This window comes from Gigantopelta aegis, chromosome 10, assembly GCF_016097555.1.
Source record: "Gigantopelta aegis isolate Gae_Host chromosome 10, Gae_host_genome, whole genome shotgun sequence".
Classification (NCBI taxonomy): Eukaryota; Metazoa; Mollusca; class Gastropoda; order Neomphalida; family Peltospiridae; genus Gigantopelta; species Gigantopelta aegis.
This window is the reverse complement of record NC_054708.1, coordinates 12,732,746-12,759,749: the sequence shown is the minus strand read 5'-3', so window position 1 is coordinate 12,759,749 and position 27,004 is coordinate 12,732,746. Positions and strand designations below refer to the sequence as shown.

General features: G+C 40.7%; 1 protein-coding gene across 1 annotated transcript; it reads right to left on the bottom strand.

Annotated features, from left to right (window-relative positions):
• Window positions 1–863: 863 nt before the first annotated feature.
• LOC121384494 (4-hydroxyphenylpyruvate dioxygenase-like protein) lies at window positions 864–9,127 on the bottom strand. Its single transcript, XM_041514901.1, has 5 exons — window positions 8,237–9,127; window positions 7,272–7,426; window positions 6,753–6,904; window positions 3,661–3,785; window positions 864–2,122 (listed from the first exon to the last, which is right to left on the bottom strand). Exons 1-5 carry the CDS (start codon window positions 8,941–8,943, stop codon window positions 1,957–1,959), a joined length of 1,305 nt encoding a protein of 434 aa, XP_041370835.1. The 5' UTR covers window positions 8,944–9,127; the 3' UTR covers window positions 864–1,956.
• Window positions 9,128–27,004: the final 17,877 nt, after the last annotated feature.

Below are 27,004 nucleotides of genomic sequence, written 5' to 3'. Positions count from 1 at the left end.
GGATGTATCAAAGCAGCAGTTTTTCCGAACTTTAAACAAACCGACAATCATGGGTTTGCATGGAAGTCGTTCTTACACAGAACCCGTGCGTAATGGAAAGGACCATCACGATGAGATATGATCTGCAATGACCACTTCATCCCTGGGGATTACGACAATTATTTAAGGTGATCGATAAATATGACACCTATTTTTTTAAATCTGTTTCAAGCCTGTATCCCCACCGGCACCTGTTCTATGATTGCGCATAATACAACAAACAAGAAACCACGACAAGCACGAGCTAAACTAGTGCTCAAGGGGGGGGGGGGGAAGAGGAGGGGGGGGGGGGGAGAAGAGGAGGGGGGGGAGAAGAGGGGGGGGGGGAGAGGAGGCGGGGAGGGTACCAGTGTAAAATATAGTGGTACGACTCTTCTTTCAAATTCAATTGAGGATATTTTCACAGATACAACAAATATAACCCACAAAAGTGCCTTTTTGAAAGTGTTAGGTCATGCGCATCCCTGCAGTGGTGTAGGGAGGGGCTTACGGGAACCTACCTACTTTTTTTTTTAAACTATTAAATTTTATAAAATCATATATACATAGTGTGGGTTCCTCCCCCCACCCACCCCCAAATCCCAATATAAAATCCTGCCTACGCCAGTGGAGGGTACAAAGCCTAGAACGATAAAAAAATATGGGGCTTGTATTTCATAATTAAATTTTTTAAATGTGTGCGTGTGTATGTATGTATATATATATGTATATAATTATATGTTGTGTGTGCGTGCATGTGTGTGTATATACAAACTGTGTGTGTGTGTGTGTGTGTGTGTGTGTGTGTGTATGTATGTATGTATGTATGTATGTATGTATGTATGTATGTATATATACATGTATATACATGTTGTGTGTGCGTGCATGTGTGTGTATATACGAACTGTGTGTGTGTATGTATATACTAGTGGTCACCTTTTAACAATGACAGCAGTAATTAGGACACCACAGAAAGTGTTACGAAATAATCGCGCCTCTTTGAAAGCTTAACAAACAATTAACAACACCTGTAGTAATGGGTATAGGTAGCAAGATAAATCGTATTATTATTTGTATGTGTTCATACCTGTTACGTTATTTATTCTGCTTGTTGTTTTAAATGCGTTATGATCTGAACACATATTTTTTATTAGTCAAATGTTAATATCCCACTTTCAAAAGTCGGGACTGAATTTGTGTTCTGCTTTTCACAGGTAGGTAGGTATCTAGGTTAACGTGCTTATATACCACTTCCTCACCAATCGAGGTACCATTAGAGTAGATGTACAAATGTGTTAAGACCAAAATGTCCAAACTAGCGTCTGTTAAGAATCAGCTGTTTTTCGAACAATCATTCTCTGCTGTTGGCATGTTGACCTACTAACAGAACGCCCGATGCTACGTCACAGGTCTGATGTGGATCAAACCGACTGAGCAATGGGTTTTTTCCCCCAAGCGTTTTACAAAAAGTCACTTTATTAATCACTGGGATGGTATTTTTGGTTTTTATTTTTAATACTGTAATTATGTATTTGTTATATATACTGTGTATTAATAATGTGCCATGATTGTGGACCTTTAACTTTTTATATGAAAATAAATCATATATAAAATGTTTAATGGTATTTTGAAAACATTTATGACTGTTGAAAGTAAATTTCAAATCTATATACTTACACAAGATGCAGGGCAGCGACTTTTTATATAAAAATAAATCATACATAAAATGTTTAATGGTATTTCGAAAACATTTACAACTGTTGAAAGTAAGTTTCAAAACTATATACTTATGCAAGATGCTGGGCAGCAACACTCGTTTACAAAGGTGGGTAGCAACATAATTTGACATGGTGAAGCAGCCTGCAATTTGTCACAGAATACTAATTTATTATGTTGCATATACGGCATAAAGGCAAGCCATTTGTGATGGAACTAGTATCAATCGTCACTGTTTTTTGTCTTTTCAATCAAGTATGCTTGCACAGATCTCCAGAGAGCCGATATGTTTCCCGCACCAAATCCGGTTGCTCCCTCGCGCTGGATAATTTCCAAGAAGAACGTATCTCTGTCAAACAGTGGACGTGTAAACTTCTGTAACAGATATCTGCAAACAAAACAGTTTACTCTGAATATCCCCCACAAATTTATGACACATAACTGGCAGTGTTTCTGCCAGAAAGAAATTTTTGGGTATGGTGCTATAGAATTGAATGCAGCCACAGTCAACAGGGCCTCCCCAGAAAGAAAATGGGTTATGTTTATGGTTAGGGTCAAGAAAATTATACAGTATAAAGAATAATTAATTTTGTCAAAAGATTAACTTAAACAAATTAAATCTGCAAAACAATTTGGGTATGGCGCCATACCCGTTTTACCCTCTGGCAGAAACCCTGACTGGATAATGCATTTTAAAAATGGCTCCATTTACTGATGTGTAGTGTGATGAGACTTATTCTCGTAGGTTAATATCCTAAAACGACAGGTATCACACTGTAGTATAACCGAGTTCTGGATCAACACATTACAACACTATGATTTCAAAGACTAATTAAACTTTTTTTTCAAAAGACATTTTAATAAATAAAAAAACAAAATACACCCAAAATGCCACTTTGGTCAAAAGAATATATTCATAATAATAATAAATCTGTTTTAAAACATTTCAACAACTAATAAAATTTTATTTCACTATAATCAGTAAGACCAGATATGTGTATTAATTTGTCATGAACTATTGTTTTTGTGATTGTAACTTGAAACCCAACTACCACACACTGTTGATACAAATTGTAATTTTGTTCTTGACATTCCAAACAACGTGTTAAACTATCCATATTCTAGACATTTATTTAAAGGGACCTTCCCGAGTTTGCTGCATTGTAAGATGTTTCCGACTAATAAAATATTTCTACGATTAAACTTACATATTAAATATATTTTATTGTTTAGAATATCAGTGTCTGTATATTCAATGTGTTTCTGGTCGTCTTAATATTTGTAAGAAACCCAAACTGGATTTTGTCTTCAAATAATTTCGTATGTACGAAAAAACTATATTTTAGGAAATAAGATAAAATTTAACCTACCCAGTAGTACAAATATTAGAACGATCAGAAACATGTTTAATATACAGCCACTAATATTTTAAGCAGAAAAATACACTTGTTATGTAATTACAATCGTTAAAGAGTCTCTGTTAGTCAATAACATTTTAAAAAGTGCAACAAACTTAGGAATGTCCCTTTAAGCATTGATTATAAACAATATAACAGTGATGTGAAGAAAAAAAACCCCATCATACAAAGTTTGTTTGTTAGTTTTGTTTAACAACACCACTAGAGCACATTGATTTATTAATCATCGGCTATTGGATGTCAAACATTTAGTAATTTTGACATAGTCTTAGAGAGAAACCTGCCATATTTTTCCATTAGTAGCATGGGATCTTTTACATGCACCATCCCTAAAACAGGATAGCACACACCACAGCCATTGATATACCAGTCATGGTGCACTGGCTGGAACAAGAAATAGCTCAATGGGCCCAACGACAGGGATCAATCACAAACCCACTGTGCATCAAGGGAGCGCTTTACCACTGGGCTACGTTCCCCCAACCTCCGACATCATACAAAGTCTAACCTCTGTTTTGACGTTGGTTCTACTGGGCTATTCCCAGAATCAGCCTCTGCATCCACCAAGATTCCATATTTCTGCAGCATGTCCAGATTTTCACCAATCTCGGTAATCTCTTTGAGTTTTCCAATCTAAAATTGATATAACAATAATGATACATTAAACTAGGCACTCATTAAAAATATTCTTTTTTAATTCCATCAACATATATACTTGTACAAATACACATTGTGGGTCACTTAAACATACAGTAAATCATGAAATTAATATGACCAAGATATTAACGTGAAAAATGCGTCCGACGTATCACCACAATAATTACTTGCCGCATTATATTTTCAACCTATGTCACTACCAATAAAAAAAAAAAAAAAAACCCACACCTGTGTATCTATTAGAATGAAAGTGCTATTCTCTGTCATTAGAGAGTCATCGTATAATGACCAAGATAACACAAATGTAAAAGTAATGTATTCTGGACAAGCAAAACGAACAGCCCATGAATTGTTGTTCATACTAGGTAGACACTCTATGTTAGTTCCACACCTTGTCATTTCTGGGGGGTGGGATTTAGCTCAGTCGGTTGAGTGTTCGCTTGCAGTGCTTGTGTTGCAGGATCGAACCACCTCGGTAGATCCATTCAGCTGACTGGTTTTTTTCTCATTCCAACTAGTGCACCACAGCTGGCCAAAGGCCGAGGTATGTGCTTTCCTGTCTGTGTGAAAGTGCATATAAAAGATCCCTTGAGCACTGCATTAGGAAAAATGTAGCTGGTTTCCTCTGATGACTATGAGTCATAATTACGAAATATTTGACATCCAACAGGTGATGATTAATCAATGTGCTCTAGTGGGGTCATTAAATAAAACAAACTTTCTCTGCATAACAGGTGGAGGAAATGACTACTGACTGACACAAATGACTAGCTTCCACTAGCTTGACTGTCAAAACAAATGCCAGTTGTTATATGTTTAAAATTAAATTAAATTAATTAATTATGTCAAAACAACTCAGCATTTTTTCTTTGCAATGTAATCTTTAAAAGTTGCATTTGTCAGACATATTAATAAAAAAAATATGCATTTTTAGAGTGCACCTGTCCCAACGCAATAATACGATGAATTATTACCCATATGGTTAAAAATATCTTGGTACATATCAAAGTGATACACCCCACTAGAACGCTAAGTGGGGCGTAACACTTCGACGTCACCCGATGACGTAATCGCTTGGCACGCTACAACCTTACAGGAATGTCAACCAAGCTGGTTGAGTGATATAAATTAAGATCGATTATGGGTAATAAATAGGATATTAAACTCGCTACTGTTTTGAATCATGTTTATATCCCTCGTGAAATAATTTTCATTGTCACTTGCTAAAGCTCGTGACAACTAAAAATTATTTCACTCGGGACATAAACATGATACGAAATGGAAACTTGTTTAATATCCTATAATTATTTTCCGATTTACAGTAAATTGTAATATATCAAAGGAGTACCTATAATTTTGTTTTAGCAAACACTAAAAGCACCTCAATCATCGCACACAATTCAACACATACCTATACCCCAATGGCTTGATATACAGGTTATGCTTCAGTGAATCCCGTTCTACAGGTTACGCAAATGAAATGTAATTACAGTTTGATTTGAAGTGCAGTAACCAAACTATAAAGAGTCTGTGAGAGAAATACAACTGAATTCTGCTGTTATATACAGTCAGACCTCGTTACAACGACCGTGACCGTTACTACGACATTTACACCATCCGACCACAAATTGTCGGGAACAAACGTATACCAATGTTATTCTGTTCATTACACCAGAATTCACACCTTCCGACACCGACAGAGCAAATTGGGAACAAACATGCATCCAAAGTCTGAAAGCACCTCTGAAAACGACATTACATAATCACAGTTACCGTAGCATGTTGGCAGTACACACATAGCCCCTTAGACTCCTTGATCTTGTAGTGAGCCAACTGTGTCACATGCTGTCCGAGCTACCGATGTCTGGGAAATCTGTAGACATATATTGCTTTTGCAAGTAAGCCTTTAGTTAACCCTTTAAAGGATTAACTTTGAGCAATAAAATCTTCTCTTTTCACAATATTTTGTAAACGAAACAGGTACCAATCGTAGGTGTCTTGATTGGACTGACTGTGAATGCACCTTGTTTAATATATTTAATGATGTTTTTTAAAAGCATATTTAATATATGTACGTGTATTTGTTGTTTTTGATAATAATTGCAGTGCATAAATTATTCAGTCATCAGTTAATATGAATTAGTATTTTTTGTTACATTATTTTGGCAATGGAGATAACTCATGACAATTCGATACACTGGCAATTTCGATATAACAACAAAGTGACCCAGGGACGAACATGGTCGTTGTAACGATGTCCGACTATATATGCATTTCCCACATGAGGAGAGAGTATAACAGCACTTAATATACCTGTCCCTGTGACTGGCTGGGATAGAAAACTAAAATAAATCCATTGAATATTCCACCATGGGGGATCAACCTACAACTCAAAACACCCCACTGAAGGAAAGAACTACATTCCACCCCTTACACAAATAAACAGAGAACATTTACTTTTTTATAAAAATATTTATCAGTGACAGGTAGGATCAGTTTGAAAAATGAAACAGCGATCTCTAAAACTTGCAAAGTTAACAAAGTTAAAGTTTGTTTTGTTTAACGATACCACTAGAGCACATTGATTATTAATCATCAGCTTTTGGATGTCAAATATGTTAATTTTGACATAAAGTCCTGGAGAGGAAACCCACTACATTTTCACATCAGTAGCAAGGAATCTTTTATATGCACCATCCCACAGACAGGATAGCACATACCACGGCCTAATCGTGGTGTATTAGCTGTAAATAAGAAATAGCCCAATATGCCCACTGAAAGGTATTCATCCTAGACCGACCATCAAGCAAGCACTTTACCACTGGGCTACGTCCCATCCAGTGATCCACTGAATTAAAATGCAATACTGAACAAAATGTTCCCTATTGAGGAATTTGCATTACATATTAATTAACAAATTATGTACTGCTGAGCGAAATGAACCTCAGTGTAGTAAGTGTAGGGTGGCTCCACAAACTGAACTCCTGCATCTGTGAGTACCGACACAGATGAAACGATGTCGGATGATGACAAGCCAATATGTTGAATTCCTGGTCCATCATGGTTAGAAAGGAATGTGTCCACTTGATTTGGTCCTGTGAAGAGTAGACATTAAAAACAGACTAAATCGTATTTAAAAATAATAAATAAGAAAATATATTTGAATTTTAAATATTTGACATACATGTAATGTTTATAATTACAGATGACTATATTCATTGTTCAGAAGTGCAAAAATAAACTTGCTTACTTAATCACATATAAACTGATAAAACAGTTTTATGCTCATGCTCTCCTAGAGTAAGTAAGAAACAGGTTTGACGGGATTATAATAATATATCCATCTAAAATAGTGTATAATACTCTGATGAGTTTTGTTTTTAAAAATGTAGATTTTTAGTTAATTAATAATGTAATAAATCAAGACATTATTTTAAAGTTGATTTTAGAAAAGGATTTTACCTTGATTTGAAAGTGCTTCAGCTATTATGAACTTTATACTGTTTGCTTTCCCAGAAGTTAAACCAATCTCAGCACATTTCCAGTATTCAAAAGCCTTCAGTCTTAATCCAGTATTACCAGCATCCACAACAAATCCCTCATTTTCATCTTCTTCTCTAGAATAAAAACAACAACAGGATCTGTGCTTGCATTTAGAAGGCAATACACTATACAACATCAGGCCTAGTGATATTCAGTGCTGGGCTAGTATATAACTACTATTGCCATGCCCGATGGCTAATGAAAAAAAGTTGTCAAATGCTGCATTGAAGGGTTTTTAAGCTATATCTCCTTCTTTAGGTAACATATCTTATTATTCCTATTAGTAAAATTGTATTTACTTAAAAGTGGGGCTAGTGGATTTTTAATCATGGCTAGTAAATCTTTAAAATCACTGATCCCATGACTAGTGGATTTTTATAACAATTCTAGAAGCTGTGCAACATACACGCACAAATATACTATTAAATTTAATGACATCTTTTACATGTAAATACAACTACAAACAGAACCCCAAATATATTGAATTTGCATGTTTGAAACCTACATGCATCTATCTTCCTATTCTGCTATCAGACTGTAGAACTTGATTCCGCTGGTCTGAACCATTATTCTGATAAAGTGGGAGTTTTGCTGTTCTTGTTACTTTTTAAATATTATAAACTTCTCAATCAATCAATCAATCATTTGACTCATGCTTACATCCACTGAAGGTTTAAGCACGACTGTCTTGGGCACATTCTCCGAGATTTCCTGGTGGATAAGTCCAAGTTAGGGTTTAAATTTATTTTTGTACTTTTAAAATGTGTATGTGTAGCTCTCATATTCCGGCACACGAATCTTGAAAACAATTATCTATAATTAGTTGTACAGAATCTAATACAATTTTTTATTATTAAATTTATTTTTAAAAATAATTTATTAACCTGTTAATGAAGAACCTTTTCATACCAAAACACCTCTCATACCAATGCAGTATTTCATCTGCAGAACCACAGTAAGCAGCAAATGTAATGTGATCAATATGAGTCAAATTTGGACTACTTTTTTCTGACCCAGAATAGTTTTTGTCACAGCAATCAAAGAGGTCATCCTCATTGTTTATGTCGGTAAAACCTGGCAAAAAACAGCCACTATAATCACTTTTTTGTACCAAAGTGTGAACGACATTGCCAACGCATGACTTCACTGTGGCCGTCCACACCGTACCGTTTTCATCAGATAAACTGGAGACCGGTTTGATTAACTGCACCCCAGATTGCATCAGTCTCTGTACATATTTGAGCACGTCGTTTACGGCGAAAGCGACATTAAAGACGGAATCTCTGATATCTCTGTGTTCCCCGGGACTTGATTCCGTTTGTCCATCACAAAAACTGACGAAGTATGGATCAGTGTGCAGATTATCAACATTGTGACTGTCGTCCGACGCTTGTAAACGCGACGTCCCACTCGCTGTAATCGGCTCGGTGACAAGGAATCTGGTGGAACCAGACGTTAAAGCCCATTGTTTCGCTTTCGAGGATTTTCTCGTTGCAATCGGTCTGAATCCATACTGACAGCATAACCTTCTAGCAACACCTAACCCGTTTTTGACGCCGAATTCAACATAATAAATACTGCAAGAATCCATCGTGTCACCTTGCAGACGAACTTCATAGAGTTATTCCCCCTGATTTGCTTCACCACAGGTATGGTATGACATACGGCCCGGGAAAACCTGTCACGTAATTTCTTAGCCGAGTTCTAATTGGTCAAATGTATTCACAGCGGGCCATATGTCATGCCACACCGGTTTGCAAAATATGGTCCAGTGGTTATATCTATTAATCCGTTGGTAAAGTGCTCGTCAGATGCGTGGTCGGTCTAGAGTCGATCTCCGTCGGTGGGCCCATAATGCCCCATTGAACTATTTCTCGTTCCAGCCAGTGCCCCACGACTGATATATAAAAGGCTGTGGTATGCGCTATCCTGTATGTGGGATGGTGCATAGAGCCTATGAAAGATCCCTTGCTACTAATGGAAAAATATACAATAGGCCTACAGTACAATTAAAATTGCTTTATTTCAGTGCGTACATAATTTTGGTGTATTCATATAAGTATATATATACTACTCAAAAGAATTTAAGGGTCAGACGATATTTTCGACATTATTTTCTGAATGTCAATTATATTAGCTAGACCATAATGTCACGCATGGTATTGTTCCATTTTGACGAAAGTGGGTCTAAGCAACCCATAAATGAATTAAAATCCACTGTCATTGACACTGTCGACTAGTTCTAATGGCGAAAACATGCTTACATTTGCACGTAAATTAGGGCGAAAGCGAAAGGTCTGCTAAGTGCCCATAACTTGCTTTTTCACAAAGCGCTTCATTTGCACGCTTTGCATGTGTATTCCATGTTCCCAATGCTGAATTTCCGTATAATTGGAGCTTGCGTTCGTGTACGGTGCACACTCCAAATTCGACAATGGTACGACGTCAACTGACTATCGAAGATCGAGGAAGGGCTATTGCTTGGCTTCAGGATGGCAATACGCAAAGAAATGTTGCTCTGAGACTTGGTGTCAGTCAGAGTGTCGTTGGCCGACTGTGGCAACGGTACCAAGCAACGAATTCTGTTCCAAATCGTCCACGTTCGGGAAGACCCCGAAGCACTACAAATAGAGAGGACCGCTACATCACCAATATGGCTCTACGTCAACGCACAACCACTGCACGCCGATTATGTGACAATCTGCGGACTTCGACTGGAACTCGAGTGTCTGATCAAACCATACGCAATCGCCTGAGAGCCAATAATCTACGCTGCCGTCGCCAGGCTGTTCGACCACCACTCCTACCACGTCACAGAACGGCCAGACGTCACTGGTGCACACTTCATCTGCGGTGGCAACGTGTTCAGTGGGGTCGAGTGATGTTCACTGATGAGTCCAGGTTTAGTCTCCAGTTCAACGACGGTCGGGTTCGTGTCTACAGACGTCCTGGGGAGCGCTTCGCTGACGTTAACGTTAGACAACGTCACCGGTTCGGTGGTGGCAGCGTCATGGTGTGGGGCGGCATCTCTATCCACCACAGGATCCCCCTCTATGTGGTGGATGGCAATCTGAATGGAATCCGCTATCTGAATGAGATTATCCGGCCGTTGGTTTTTCCAGGCCTTCAGCAGATTGGCGGCGGGGCAGTTCTGCAGGATGACAATGTCAGACCCCACCGCGCCAGGGTGGTAACGGACTTTCTCAGACAACAAGGTATCGCCAGGATGGATTGGCCAGCATATTCGCCTGACTTGGCCCCCAATAGAGAACGCCTGGGACGAATTAGGCAGGAGAGTTCGGGATAACCATGCCCCTCCGGCCAACCTTCATGATCTGGGTCAACTTCTTATGGCAGAGTGGCAGACCATTCCCCAAGAGTTCTTCAGACGTCTGATCAACAGCATGAGGCAACGATGTGTCGAGTGTATTCGCGCCAGGGGTGGATTCACACACTATTAAACGAATGTTCTAATGTGTAAAATCCATGTTTGACAACCTTCAACTTTGACAGCATGTCATGTGACTTTCTTGTATACAGTGACGTTTATTTGAGTTGTTTTGTAAATATGGAACAATAAATTAAATTTCTGGTGTAGTTTACATCATCAATCTAATACACTCTGAAACTTATTTGGTTATAAATTTTTGACCCTTAAATTCTTTTGAGTAGTATATATATAAACAGTCTGGTAACCCAGCAATAGTAAACTTAATGATAAAAATAATTAATAACTAAATAGCCTACATGCATTAAAGAAAATAAACTTGAAATTCAGGCCTATGGTTATAAATGTGTGTGTGTGTGTGTGTGTGTGTGTGTGCGCGTGCGTGTGTACACGTGGGGGGGGGGGGGGGGGGCGGCGGATTTCGTCACCAAGACTATAGACGGGTTTTTCCGATTGTCGCCCAGCAGTTTATGACGTTGTCGATAGATGGCGTAACCGTACGGCCGCCATTAAGGGAGTGAAATTCACGCAACAATAACATGTGACGGCATTGCAGCTGGGTCCATTTTCAGTCTTTATGACTTTTTTGGAACGTTTTGCAAAAGCAAATCCAGTCTGTCGGATAATTCAACCTCATTTAAAGATTGTATATGTATATCAATGTCGGTGGAAATCTGTGAATGATTAAAAACATAAATAATAAAGCACCTATAGTAGCCAATACAAAAGCATAGTGAATAAATTAAACACACGGAAGTGCAAACAATGTTTATGGTTATTTTAAAGTGAAACTTTACTGAATGCATTCTAAAATATAGAAAAGTATTTCAATTGTGTACGTTTGTAGAAAACTTGGTGTACCATTTTTTTTTTTAAAGAAGAAGAAAGACTGACCTTAGATCTAGAGTAGATGTCAACGTTTAGCTGTTACTATTATTAGCTCTGGGATATTATAGATGTGAACACATGGGGTTGAAGTGGGGTGCAGTTAACACTGCCAAATATTTATCTCTTATTCAGTTTTTTTTTTTTTTTTTTTTCATTTTTTATATATACATACGAGTTATTATGGTGTAAATGTGTGCGATAAAATGATAAATAAATAATTTATTGGTAATCTGATACCCTCGTCCGCTGAGGTTAAAATATTGTTTTAAAGTTCAGTATATTAGGCTATACAAGTGTCCAGGGAAATTATATCTGCTTGCATAAGTTTAAATTATTCGTTATATTTTTTTTATTTGCGTGTACGTATACGGGTGGTTCTTGGCTAATCTGGTCATTTCTCACTTTCAACATTTGCATAAAAAATCGAATATTTTTGAACTGTTTGTTGTTTTAATTTATATTTGGAGATACTAGCATACTATAAAAGGGACCAGCAGCGCACATTTATGTACAAGTTCCTCCAAAATGACCCATCGGAGTATAGTGACCCCCATTATTACATCAGTACCATAACGTATATTTAAAGACTAATATTACAAAAAATAACAGAAATTTCCTGCGAAATTGGCATCAGAAGAAATTCAATAGCCACAAATCAATATGTGAAAAGTGCATTGAACATTTTCGACTAGCAAAAATAAAGAAGGCACATATTTTACCCACGACATTTTGTACACGTGACCAAATTCCACTAAAACAGTTTTACTTGGACTGCTCCCAAGTAGTTTTATTTTAGGTATTTTTGGTTCGATTGACTAATTTAACTGGGTTTTTTTTTACTGAAACAGGTATGTTTTGGCCTGTTACGGTACTGACAGAAGCCTTACGGTACTGATGTCTACACCAGAGAACGACCATTTCGTTAACGATTTGAATCCCGCGTATTCCCAGGAGTGCTGATAAACCCAATGCATCTGGTCGGAATAAACAAAACATGAATAATTGGTTTTAAAGAACGAAAGGTTTTATTTTCAGTAAAGAAGTTGTAGATATCTGTCACTACTCTTGGCGATACCCAAGTCACTCGGCATGAACCTTAAAAACCTTATGAAAACCAGTGGCCGTGCACAGAAGGATTATTATGAACAGAACAAACAAGAAAAAAACCAACAACTTATTTTCACTTTGCATCATAACACTTTAAAGGGACACATGTCGCCACCTAGGATACTTTTTTTCCTGGTTACATTTGTTTGATATTCATTCATGTAGGCCTACAACAATAATATGGCTCCTGGAACAATCTGGAATGATGGAATTATTGCTAACTACGGTCCCATTCATCGTCATCCTCTTGCTTGTGGACCGCCTCCCACATTTTCGGCTCTACTTCGTAATGCCGGCTGGTTGCCCGTTGGATCTGTGGTATGAGCGTAATTATATCTGTATACTCATACCAGACATCATTGTCCTTCCTGCCAGGCCAGAAGAATCTATTTTGTCCCACTTTGTGCATGGTATTTACCCTTACTGACTCTTCGTCTGCGTCCTCAATAATGCCTGGGTAGGCTTTTTTGTCGTATCTAACAATGCAGTACTTGCCAACAAGTTCTTCCTCGAAGACATACACTGGTTGTAGTATGGACTGTTTGCCACTATGCGACTTGTGGTCTTGAGGTACATCTTGTACAGGAGCTGTCAAATCATTACTAGTAGTAGCAGACTGGTCTTGAGGTGCATCTTGAACTATTTCAGGGCTATTGGTGGCTGATTGGTCTTGAGGTACATCTTGAACTAGTACAGCACTACTACTCACGTTATCATGTTTATTCGCTGTTCCCGTTGCTGACCTGTCAATGGGGATGCCATTTTCAGTTTGTAGGATACCTTCGACGGGCCTTTCTGGAAACTTGTGATGAACAGGGTTATAACAATCACATAGCTTATCTTCCATGCAGAAACAACTAAGGCGTCTGCAGATCACCTGGTGCTTGTGAACACTAACCAATTGGTGGAAGGTCATGGTTCCACGTATCGGTTTGAGCAGGATCGGTCGTACATATGCGTCAATTGGAGCAACGTCCTTCTCGGTCACCAGAAACAACCTGACAGTTGTGTTCTTTGACAGGCATGTGTACACACTTTGTGCATCAGTGAGATCCTTACCTTCGGCTACGATGCGGTCTGCAGTGCGTTTGAGGGTGCCCCCTATGCCGTCTGCTGCCCCTTTGCCATGGCCAGCCTCGAGAAATGACCAATTGACAATCTTATAACCCCATTCAAGGGAAGGGTTGATAGTAAATAGAAGTTGGTTTTACAACGGTACTGCGTTGTTGGGCCATCGGATATGAAATACAGTGTATCGATCTCAGGCCGATCCTTTGATATACCGTCAAGGACAGGTTTCAGATGCGCCCAAATGGCGGGTGCATCATGTCGTCTGCACTCTGAAATAGTAGCAAACCCATATTTTTCATTATTTGTGTACACAATGCCGGTATGTAATGTGACCTGTGCGTTTGATGTACCAAAATGCACACTTTGAATTTCACGGTTGTACTTTAGACCATAGTTCTCGCTGAAGTCCATATGAATCATGGCTTCATTCTCTGCAAGAGTAAGCCTTTTCTGATGCAACTGAATGTACTGATGACGAATATTATACACGTGACGACTAAGCTTCCTGTTCAAAGCTTCCTCAAATTTCTCCGCCAGGGAAACAACAGTTCCTTCAACCCTATGTTTTACGGTTTTTTTGGTGACTTCTATTTTTCCTGTTGTCTTGTTTAGATACTCGTGGTCTTGAATCGTCCACTCATCCCACCAGGTGGTGTCTGTTTGCTCATATGGTTTATATTTGATGCGCTTATCTTTGCACGTGTCACACTCACGATACATACACTCATTGCTTTTCGTCGAACAGCATATCACTTCGAGATGTTTCTCTGCATCTTTCTCATCGGTTATCTTCAGCTTGTAAAGTCTATCGGCCATCAGTTGGATGTTTTCGTGGGTGCGACAGAGACACATTTCCCTGTCCGACAGATTAGGCTTCACAACCCAAAATGGTCGTTGCAGACAGAAAAACTGGTACGATACCCGTATACGCAGCCCATTTTCAGACATGAACTTGTGATGCAGATTCAGCAAGGAGTCGAAAAGGAAACGTTTTTGCATTTCATTCTTCTCCTGCGTTTTTTTGTCCTTTTTACCTGGCCTCATCATGCTGTTGTCATCCCGCAATAAAAATTCTCGAATTGCATTCACAATTTGGTCAGAGTGGCGGTCTCGTCGGCGTTTCCTCGCCATTGATGCTACATCTTTAAGCGCAAGTGTTCTGCTTATACCAAGCTTGTTCGAAAAGTGTTTTGCCATATGATATTTTTTCAGGAAGGCACTAAGAAAGATCCTGCGAACCAGTTGTTTCTCACGTTGGTTGCTAAGCTCTCTGTATCGTTCCTTAATACCTCTAGCTAGAGCAAATGAAAACGTCAAATCTCTCTGAACCGACAAATCAGTCCAGTTGGTGACATAAGTATATCCCTTTAAGTCTGACTGAGTCTGACTGATCAGTACCGTAACGAATAGTAAGTACCGTAACACGTGAATATGTTATGGTACTTACGTTACGGTACTTACTCATATTTGAAGTAATGCCGTCACACGAGCTCAATACAAAAAGCAATGCTTGCCGTTTTGATGCGTCGACCGAGAGGAAACTTCAGACTACTCGGCAAATATATAAATTTTTATTATCAAGTATTTGATCTTTAGAAAAACCATGTTACGGTACTTATTTTGAATAAGAATACGTACCTATATTTTCAGGACAAACTTGAAATACTCGAGATTTAGATTCCTTCACGCCCCGTCGACTGCTGTAAAAATGGCGGCATTGTCCACTAGGTTGGTACACGTGACCCAGTGCTTAATATCGTCATCACTTATCATATGACGTCACCGAATTCTATTGGTTACGGTACTTACGCCTAACTCGGCGACGGGGGTAAAAAGTAGAAATATTTTTCTTTTCATTGTAATTACGTATAAAATTGTCATTGGGTGCAAATACTAACACTATAATTAATGTTTTGCTAAAGTTTCAGTGTTCTGAAAGTGATATTTAACGTCAAAATCTGCTAACAAAGAGCGTGGAATCGTTATGCGACAGCGCATTTTGGCATGCAGTGTATTTGTTAATGATCGTTATTGTGCTTATACCGTTATATTATCAGTCGATTTAACTTGAGTTCAATGGATACCAACATTATCATTGATTATAGCTTGCAGAACTTTAATTATATGACAATTATTACGACCGTTTTCTCTGAAAATGCATGGCGACAGTAATTGACCAGATTAGTCAAGAACTACCCATTATACATGTAGGCCTATACATGTTTTATTATTTACGTTTTTAATGATTAACACACTTCCACCAACTTTGATATGAATCTACAATCTTTAAATGAGGTTGTATTATTCGACATACCTGGTTTTGCTTTCACGAAATGTACTGAAAATGTAATATTTACTGAAAATGCACCCAGATGCAATGCCTTAACATGTTATTATTGTGCGAGTTTCACTCCCTTCATGGCAGATCGATCACGTGATTCTAAACATGGCCGCGCATAGTACTTTGACGTCACTGGCTAATAAAACAAATGTTTGACATCCAAATTCCGATGATAAATAAATCGATGTGCTCTATAGTCCAGGCAGTTATGTAAATTTGCATTTTTCTTTGCTCAAGTCAGTAAAATGTATTTCTTTTTATTCTTAAGACTATCCAGAATTAGAAATCCATTGGTAGCATTTTTTTCAGTCATTTGATCATGGCGGCCATCTTGAAATTCAAAATGGCCATAATTTTGGGATATTTTACATATATTTTGACTCCCAGTTAAGATAGAAACCCAATTCTTGTGTCTATTTCTATTTTTGAGGTCAATGAACTCATTGATAATATTCTATTTTGTCATTTGGGCATGACAGCCATCTTGAAATTCAAAATGGCCGCCAATTAAATATTCTTATAGATATATATTTACTCACAGTTGACCCACAACAACAATTTAGGTATCTGTTTACATTTATGAGCCCAGTGAATGAAGTTGTGAAAACAAAAATTGTCTGACCTAAGCATCCATCTTGAAATTCAAAATGGCCACCATTTTAATATATTTTTCCATATTTCTCAACTCTCGGTTAACGTAAAAACACAATATTTTTGTCTATATGTACATTTATGTAGCCATGAATTTATTGATGACATATTTATAGTCATCCAATCATGGCAGCCATCTTGAAATTCAAAATGGCCACCATTTTAATGTATTTTTCATATACTGTAAGTTCCGGTTAAGGCAGAAGCACAATTATTTTTGTCTGTACATTTTTAGGATCAGTGACTTAAAGGGTGACATTTTTATAACCATCCTCCAGTCATGGAACCACGTTAAAATTCAAAATGGCAGCCATATGGAGATTTAAAAATGGCCACCAATTTTATCATTTGGCAAATACTTTTCCTCCTAGTCCACAACATTTTATGTGAAATAATTGAAATATTGCATTACTAATGACTTTCATGTCCTAGATTTTAAACTAATGAAATAGAGGAACAGACCAATTGTAAACTGTAATTCACAATGACACATTAGCAGGGCTCACCCATTTAGTATCTGACTAATAGAACGTTGTTTAAATTAGCCACATTTTAATAATTTCTAAAGAAATATCCTACATACATGTATCAGAAAATTGACTAAAATTAATTATTTTCCATTGTGACCTCTGATTAGGCATCTACTTCGTCTGTAATGGCTTGACGCCATATAACCGTAAATAAAATGTGTTGAGTGCGTCATTAAATAAAAAATTTCTTTCCTTCTTTCGTCTGTAATGGCATGTGTATTGCAGCAACCATCAACACTTGTAGAGTTCTGTACATTGCAGGTTGTATTCCTTACAGGTTCATCTACCTGAACACTTATTGATACCACAGTTGCATCTGATCAGTTCTATCACAGCCTCTGGTGCAGCTTGCACCTTCAACCAAATTTACAAATATATCATCCTTGATCCAACCATGGGTCTAGATCTCTAGATGTAGCATGGAATCCTAAGCTAGGATATTTGCTTGGAGATATGCTCTTTGGGTATGCTGTTATTAAATATTTGGCAATGTTTCCCCACTTTGGTTTGGTGATGGTGTCATGAACTTCTATTCTCTCAGAATAGCTGCATCAATAGTACAAATGACCCTTGAGTTTAGTACCATATAGTACTGACCTCTTTGTATGCTTCCTCAGTAATTCCAAGCTGGCTAAGAGCTTCGGATAAGCCAGTGGAGCTTTCCCGAATACATTCAATAACATTTGTTTGCATATACCATCAATTTGTCCTCTTGTGTCACATCCAGTTACTACATGCAACCCTGGTAATGTTGATTTTCTTTCTGAACCCAGTTCGTCATCAATTAGTTGCATGTTGATCTGGTTGCGACTTACATCTGTACCGATAATTATTGGGATCAGTGTGTGTGTGATCTTCTCAGGATAAGAACCAAGTCTATGTCTGGTGCAGAAATTCACTTCTAATCTGTCATATATGTTGTCAGTGAACAGAAGCATTTCCTGCATGCTTTGATTCACTATTAGATGGTTACATGGATGTAAGGTTTATTTTTTACACAATATTTATGAAAGATGACATCAGATATTTCTACTAACCCGGCTACAGATTTTCGAGGTTATCTGAACACTACGATATCCAAACTATTGCATGCCATGATGTCACAATGACAAATGCAAAAGCCTACTCCTATCAATGACATCAATTAGATATACAAATGAATTGTATAATGAACTGTATCCAGAGATAGACTCAGATTACCAGATGTTCGTGCTGTAACTGAATATGACAACAGGACAATTGGTGATGGTGGACATCAATAAAAAGAATTCAATGTATTCACAGAAGTTCCACATATAAGTAACACCAAAGTCAGGTTGGAATCGGTGATGAACCATAAAGAGAGGTCAGTGAAAATATGAAGATTTTACTGCATGGAACCAGGCACAAGGGTCATTTCTACAACTGATGCAGCTACTCCAAGATGAAAGAAGTTCAAGAAACCAAAGTGTGGAAACACTGTATCCTAAGTTTAGGTTATGAAAACAGCATATCCAAAGAGCATATCTCCAAGCACATTTCTGAGCTCAAGATGCCATGCTACATCTGGACATTCTTGATCCATGCAAACTTGGTTGGATCAAAGGGGTTGGTATATTTGTGACTGCTGTTGGAGGTGCAAGCTACACCAGAAGCTGTGGTAAAACTGATCAGATGTAATTGTTGTCAGTAAGTGTTCAGATAGATGTACTGTAATTTAGTGTAAGCGACACAACCTTCAATGTACAGAGCGTTGCAAGCGTGAAACTGATGAGGACTGCTGCAATATGCATACTATTACAGACGAAGTAGATGCCTAATATGCCATTATGAAGTACAATTTACAGTTGGTATGTTCCTTTATTTCATTAGTTTGTCATTGGTATTGCAATATTATAATTATTTGACCTGAAAATGTACTAATGAACACAAAAGTTGCATTTATATGTAGACTAGGAGAAAAGGATATTTGCCAAATGATTACATTGGTGGCCATTTTGAGTTTCCATATGGCTGCCATTTTGAAGTTTAAAATGTTTGCCACAATTGGATGACTATACATCTAAAGAATTAGATTCATTGACCACTGAAATATACACCTAGACAACAAAATTGTGCTTCTTCATTAACCATGAGTTGAGATATAAGACAAATGTATTAAAATGGCGGCCATATTGAATTTCAAGATTGTTTTCATGATTCAATGACTATATAAATGAAAGCCATCCAATGCATGGAATACAGAAATGTACATAGACAAAAAATTATGCTTCTACGTTAACCAGGAGTTGAGATATTTGATTTTTTTTTTATTAAAGTGGTAGCCATTTTGAATTTCAAGATGGCTGCCAAGATCAGACAACAATTTACCTTTTTACAAAATAATAATCTGAGCTCATAGATGTAAATTGACACAAACATTTTTTTTCTGTGTTTAATGGGAGTAAAGATAGAGAAAAAAAATGTATAATGGAATGACGTCCATTTTGAATGTCAAAATGGTTGCCATGTGAGATGAATAATAATATATTTTTTTAATTCACTAACATAATAAGTTTAAATAGACCCCAAAAATATGTTTCTATGTTAAATGGGAGTGGAGATATATAAAGAAATTATATTAAAATGACGGCCATTTTGAATTTCAAGATGGCTGACATGATAGCGGTCAGAAAAAATGCTACCAATGGATTTCTAGTTCAGGTTGGTCATGGGAACATATGGCCAAAATTTTATTAACTTGAGCAACAAAAAAAAAATGCAACCTTCAAAAAATGAACATAACTCCCTAGACTACTAGTGATGTTGTGAAACAAAACAAACTGTAACTTTGGTTTATCGTTTTCAGTTTATCCATGTTAGGGTGACGTTACACATTCATTCATTCATTCCATATGAACTTTGTTATACTATAGGCTCATACCAATAACTGTCCCGACTTCTACGACTGCCCAATTGCTATTCTGAGCGCTCTTACAACTCTAAACACATTATGTTAGGATCAGACTACCTATTGCCGACACAAAGTTTGCTAACTTTCTACTCTCACGACTTCTACATCTGTCCAGTTGCTAGTCTGAGCGCTCTTACAACTCTCGTTGTATAACCCATTAGTTAATAATCTGAGCGCACCTGTCTTTAAGTCGAGAGTTGTGGAAATTACAACGAAACCGTCGAGTTAGGCAGTTTCGTTTTAACAACCGACAGTCTGATCCTAGCATTAGACACGCTGTCTATAGGTACTGGGGGGAAGGGCCCGTGCACCACACTTCAAGACGAAAATGCAACTTTTTTGTCCTACGTAAGGTAAAAATATGAATTGTGCCCCCCCCCCCCCCCCCCCCCCCCCCCCCACACACTACAACACTGCGTCCTTACATGGAAGATCAATGGTACCACAGCACCTCCCCTTCCACATAAGGATAAAAATGTACGACTTACAACCATCAACACCTGGGGCTGCGACCCACACTGGAGATTGTGCCCCCTCCCCCAGTTAGCATGGTGTTATATATATTTCGTTGAAAAATAAAACACGACAATAATATGAAATTAGAAAATTTGTTTCTAATTTTCATTATTATTCATACTTACCTAGTGCTAGCACAACAAATATGCTATTCAACCTGAGTCATACCTACACACTGCAGAATTCTCTCCCTTGCCGGATATGCGCAATGCTATCCTTGCACGGGCTACCTGTAACTTCATTCTCGGTTCAAAGTCCACCCACCGAGGGAAAGCCTCATAGGGGTGGGTGGGAGGTATAGTTTGTTGTGCTAGCACTAGGTAAGTATGAATAATAATGAAAATTAGAAACAAATTTTCTAATAGTCTTATTCAACTTACTGTGCTAGCACAACAAATATGCTATAACGGACGTGCAATGACACCGTTAGAGCACGTGAATTCAACATTAATGGGAGGAGGTAAGAAAATAGAGGACTTACCCGTACCCAAAAAGCTCCTTTGAAGTAATGACATGGAGATAGGACGAACCACGACATACGGTAACAAGGAGTCAAAAAACTTTTGGGAATAAAAAGGGGCTTCCCAAAAGAAAACTCATCCCCATGAAAAGGAGGAAAAACATCTCCCCAGGGAGAGGAAACGGTAGACAACACTACAAAAAACCCCATCCCTCAGAAAAGAGTGGAGTGTTAACATGTCCGAAGTGTGAAACGATGGCAGTCGGACGGAAAAGAGGTCGACCCCTTTCCGTTGCCCTGCGCACAGACACGACGTGTTGAGCCGCAATGACTGTCTGGATCCTACGCGTACCGTCAGGACCAACCGCCATATCCCGGAAATAGAAACGGTCAAAAGTGTGCCGTCCTTTCCAAACCCCTGCATTCATGACCTTTATAATATCTAAAGAGTCATGAAAATTCAGGGAAGCAGAAATGGCTCGGATCTCATGTGGTTTAACAGAGAAATTCCGTAACACATGATCACCCGCCATCTCATATGCTAGCTTGATGGTAGCTGCTATCCATCGAGACAAAGCATTTTTTGTGACATCACCCGGCCTAATGGTATAAGAAATAAACAATCTCTTTTTACCCTGCCGCCGGTTTTTCGTACGCTGCAAATAATACTTCAATGCTCTCACCGGGCAAAGAAGTCTATCCGAGTTATCAGATGACAGTGTACGAGATAAACTGTGAATGACAGTAGGTGGAAACTCTTCCCCTGGAGACTGGTTTTTAGCAACAAAGATAGGGTCGGTACGTAAAGTGACAGACCCGTCCGAATTGTAATCAACCAAGTCATGCAAAAAAGCATGCATCTCACTGATCCGACGACGAGCTGCCAGTGAAACCAGAAACAGAGTCTTCCACATCAAGGCACGAAGACGAGCAAACCTCAACGGCTCATAAGGCGCACCCTTAAGAGCATGTAACACCAGAAAGACATTCCATTTCGGAATAATGGAAGGTCGTTCAACCGTGGATTGTAATGATTTAAGTAAATCATGCAACACCAAGTTGGTAGAAAAGTCACGACATCCACACTGTTTAAGAGTAGTGAAAATCGCAGCTCTGTGACTTTTCACTGTCGTGACTTTGTTTCCTTTCTTGGACCAACGCCAGAAAGTACTCCGCTAAATCGTTGACAGTAGGCGATAAGGGATCGAAATCCCGTGCGTTCGCCCAACGAACCCACATACGCCAGTGACACTGATAAACCGACTCGGTAGATTTGCGCTTTGCTGAAGAGACGAGATGCGCAATTCTTGTCGAAAAACCTCTGCGTCGCAAGGAAGCCCTGATAACCTCCACGCGTGAAACCGGAAGACCTCCGGCTTCGGATGCCACACCGTCTGACTCAGTCGCTGGCTGAGTAGATCGGACAACACTGGTAATCGGAACGGGACTGCCACTAACAGTGACAGGAGCTGTGGAAACCAGGGCTGCGCCACCCACAGAGGAGCTATCAACGTCACGTGACAAGGTTCCTGGACCACTTTGGTCAACACCTTGCCGAGTAAGACAGGAGGAGGGAAGGCATAAAAATCCAGTCCCGTCCAATCCATACTTAACGCGTCGTACTCCAACGCCAATGTGTCCGGTACCGGGGACACGAACACCGGCAATTGGTTGTTCAACCGTGTGGCAAACATGTCCACCTGTGGACTGCCCCACACCCGAAGAACCGCTGCGACCACCCCTTTGTTCAACATCCACTCCGTCTGAACAGGGGTATGTCGACTGAGGGCATCTGCTAACACATTCACCGATGAAGGAATGTGTTTCGCCCACAGAGTGGTCCCTAGTTGGTCGCAGAATTCCAAAATCGCAAGAGCTTTGCGACCCAAAGTCTCCGATTTGGTTCCACCCCAACGATTGAGATATGCCACTACCGACGTATTGTCGCATCTCAACAGAATTCGACGGTGTCGCAGAACACACCGGAAATGAAGACAGGCACGATGCACTGCCTCCATCTCCAAACAGTTGATATGAAGCTTCCTCTCGGAGAGATTCCATACCCCTGAAATGTGTTGATCCAACAGATGCGCCCCGTACCCGTGCAGCGACGCATCCGTGAACAGGATCAGATCCGGAGCAGGGGGGTGCAACGGAACCGATAGGGACATGCACTTGTCCGACAGGCACTCCTGTATCGGATGAGTGAACCATGGGCCCAGAGGCACTATCGTGTCCCAATTGTGACCGTCCCACCGTGGGGACAAATGCCACTGGAGTGGTCGTTTGAATCGTCTGAACCGCACGATCAATGAGGCCAGAGATTCGAGGTGGCCCAACACCACGTGGAGAGATCGTACCGTAGTACTTTGCTCCCCCATCAAACGTCGCGCCGACGTTTTGGAAATTGTGGATACGCGCATCGGTGGGACGAACCGACGCTACCACAAGATCGAAGACCACTCCGAGATATGTGAAAATCTGAGCCGGCGTTAACTCCGATTTCACCCAATTGGGAATAAAACCCAATTGGAGGATCGTGTCCAAAACCAACCCGACATTGGTCTGACACTCCTGTTGCGACGAAGCTGGGATCAACCAATCGTCCAGATAGGTATGCATTCGAACCCCTAACAAATGAACATGACCTACCACCGCTTTTACCACACGTGTAAAAGCATGGGGACTCGTCGCCAAACCGAACGGGAGCACACGAAACTCGTACGCTTTCCCGTCGAACAGGAAGCGCAGAAACTTCCAAAACGCCTTGTGCACCGGGACATGGAGGTATGCGTCTTTCAGATCGATCGACACAGCCCACTCCCCAATTTGAAGCAGGTTCCGGACCGAATGAACCGTTTCCATTTTCATGGAAGGAACATCGACGTAGACGTTCAGTGGCTTCAAATTTAGGATTGGTCTCCATTCCCCATTTTTCTTCCGGGCGAAGAAAAGATGAGAATAAAATCCCGGAGTGTCCAGACTGACTCTCTGGATGGCCCCTTTGTCGAGAAACTCGGCAATCATACTCTCCACTAAAACGCGCCGATCCGCGGACGGTAACGGCGGCATTCTCGGAGTGGAAGTAAGAGGGGGGCTCGAAGAAAAGGGTATTTTGTAACCGTGTCGAACGACCGACAGAACCCAGGGGTCGAGACCAGGCAGCTTGCACCAATTTCGAAGGAAATGGCGGAGCCTGCCCCCCACGGGTATGGTTGCTAACGGTACCTCCGAAAGCAACTGCCGATCGTTCACGTACCCTCACCCCAACCGCTTACCACCCGTAGGCGCAACGCCTTTGGTGGACTGAGAACGGAACGCAGTACGACGTTTGCGTCCTCGCTTAGCGGAAGACGGGTTGTTACCTGGTTGCCTCCTAGTGTCAGGAACCCTAGGGATCTGATCCGACTGTAAAAAAGCAGCCTTTTTTACAGGAGGAGGCTTGAACCCCGAAAACGTGGACCGACGTTTACCAGAGGTTGAGGGTCGAGTGTTCGGGACTGGTCGCGACAAATCCTTGTCTAGGACAATATTAAAATCGGGACCGAAAAGTAAATTTTCCCGTACCGAACGTGTACGAAAAAACGTCTTCGCAACGTTTGACGCACTCAAACCCGCCAGGTAATGGTCACGCCGTAACAAAAGACTGTTCGCAAACAATCGGCCAGATAACTGAGCGATATGCTTAGAGGCTTTTGACGCAGCCTCCAAACAGCCTTTCGCCATCGCGGGAAGGCTCTCGACAGCCTTATCCAAGCCAAATAGGAACGTACCTAAATGGTTATTAACCTGGAACATCGACTTAGCCAGCCGTTCGAACGATTCCAGATCCGCGATTGGCAATGACACATGCGGCGATGGGGAACAAGCGGCTCGGACACTAGCGGGAACGACCGCCGGATGTTCGAGAAAATCCGCCCCCAACGTCTCATAGGAATCGGCACGAAAAATGCGCGCTCCCGTTAGGATTTTCCCCGTAGGCAGTGCCGTTGGGTACTCATCAACACCCACTCCCAGGATACGATCACTGCCAGTGATCAACACATCAATGTCACAAAGTGAACTGTGCGCCTCCTGTGCAAGTGGTAAACCCGACTCCTCACGAGGAATGACCAAATTCAAAGAACGGTTCCCGAAGGAGACACCCTTGAATGTAGGCTGGGCCTCAACCTGAGGTATAGCGTCCCCGCATACCTGTCGGACCTGGTCCCTGACAAAAGCCAGAACCGCCGGATAATCGCACTCCTCCTCTACCTCCGAACCGAAGTGAGAGAGAGCTGGGTCAGCGACAGAATCCGGTCCAACCGACGCTTCCTCTGAAGCCAGGTCACTGTCCACTGGATCCCGAAGATCGATATGGACTCCTCCCCCTAATCGAGACGCCCCTGGGGCAGCGTCTCCCGAGACGGAAACAATAGGAACCGAACGACAATCCCTAACTGCATCGTCAAACTGCTGTCGAGACGCAGTTTCTGCTGGTTTTGGCGGAAAACCAGGGGGGGGGGGGGGGGGGGGAATGGGAGCCGCACCCGTCGGTCCCGTCTGCGAAAGCAATGATCCCAACTGAGGCGAAGCGTTCAAAAATTCCACAAAACTCCGAAACAACGTTTCCTGAAAACCTAACGGTCGTTCCTGCGCCAAGTGCGGAACGGTCGGAGTTTGCGGCCACAGAGTACCCCCAACCGAGGGGTATCTGCGCGAACCTCGTCCTCTATCGAGTAAAGTCGAAGAGGTAGGGACCAAAGACGGTGCAAACTGTGAGGAGATGTCCGTTGCTACCGAAGTCACCGGACCCTTGGGGTAAACATATGCAAACGGAGGACCCAAACGGGATGAGTCCTCCACCCAACGGTAAACATCGGTCGGGATGCCATCAGAGACGGATCCCGGCATCGGAACAACTGGCTCAGTTCGAAGCAAACTGGCAGAACTCTCCTCGGGCCTTGAGAATGCTGAGGTGCCGAAGCGACTGTCAGCAATCGAAGGCAAAGTCGGGGCCACCTGCTCTGCGGACGAAGCAGTGGACCTATGCACAACGGAATGCATGTGCTCGGTAACCGATGAAGTCGTCAAAACCGGTGCTGCGACGACTCCACCCTGCCCCCCTTCTGTTTGTAAAGGTAACCGTAACGACGATGGCGACGCCCCGCGACGAACCACAAAACAGAGGAAGGCGCCGTCACTAACGAAGACGGCTCACGTACCACGGTCACAATAGGAGCCCGGGGGGGCGCTCCCGAAGTATCTGTAACTGTACTCGTAACACGGACCGAAGAAGAAACACCCTTGTGTTTCCCCCCTTTCCGGACACTTTTCGAAGTGTCTACAGACTTATGGGACCTACCCACTAAGTCCGACTTGCCGACTACTGCCGAAGCAGACGACAAGATTTTGCTGGTACCCGAAACCTGAGTCTGCGAACCGAACCGACCCCACTGGTCAGGAGACCACGTGGCGCAGATCTCACACTGACGGTCTTGAGAACAAGACCGACAGTCCGGACACAACACGTGTGTGTCTTTACGTCGTAAAAGAAATGGACAACCATCTCGCGCACAAACTTTCCGTGCGCTAGCTGTCAACGAACTCGCGTCGGACATGGTAAATTCAACACAGAATTCCCAACTACCAACCGTATGTCAAGTTCAACCAAAAAAACAAACACAAAATTACAAGTAAAGAAAACTTTTTGCCAAAGCTTAACAGGT

Coding starts and splice junctions, on each gene's coding strand:
- LOC121384494 (XM_041514901.1), bottom strand. CDS start 8,943: ATGGATTCTTGCAGTATTTATTATGTTGAATTCGGCGTCAAAAACGGG. Junction 7,427..8,236: donor AAAAGGTTCTTCATTAACAG/GTTAATAAATTA, acceptor TTTTTATTCTAG/AGAAGAAGATGAAAATGAGG. Junction 3,786..6,752: donor CCTACACTTACTACACTGAG/GTTCATTTCGCT, acceptor TATCAATTTTAG/ATTGGAAAACTCAAAGAGAT.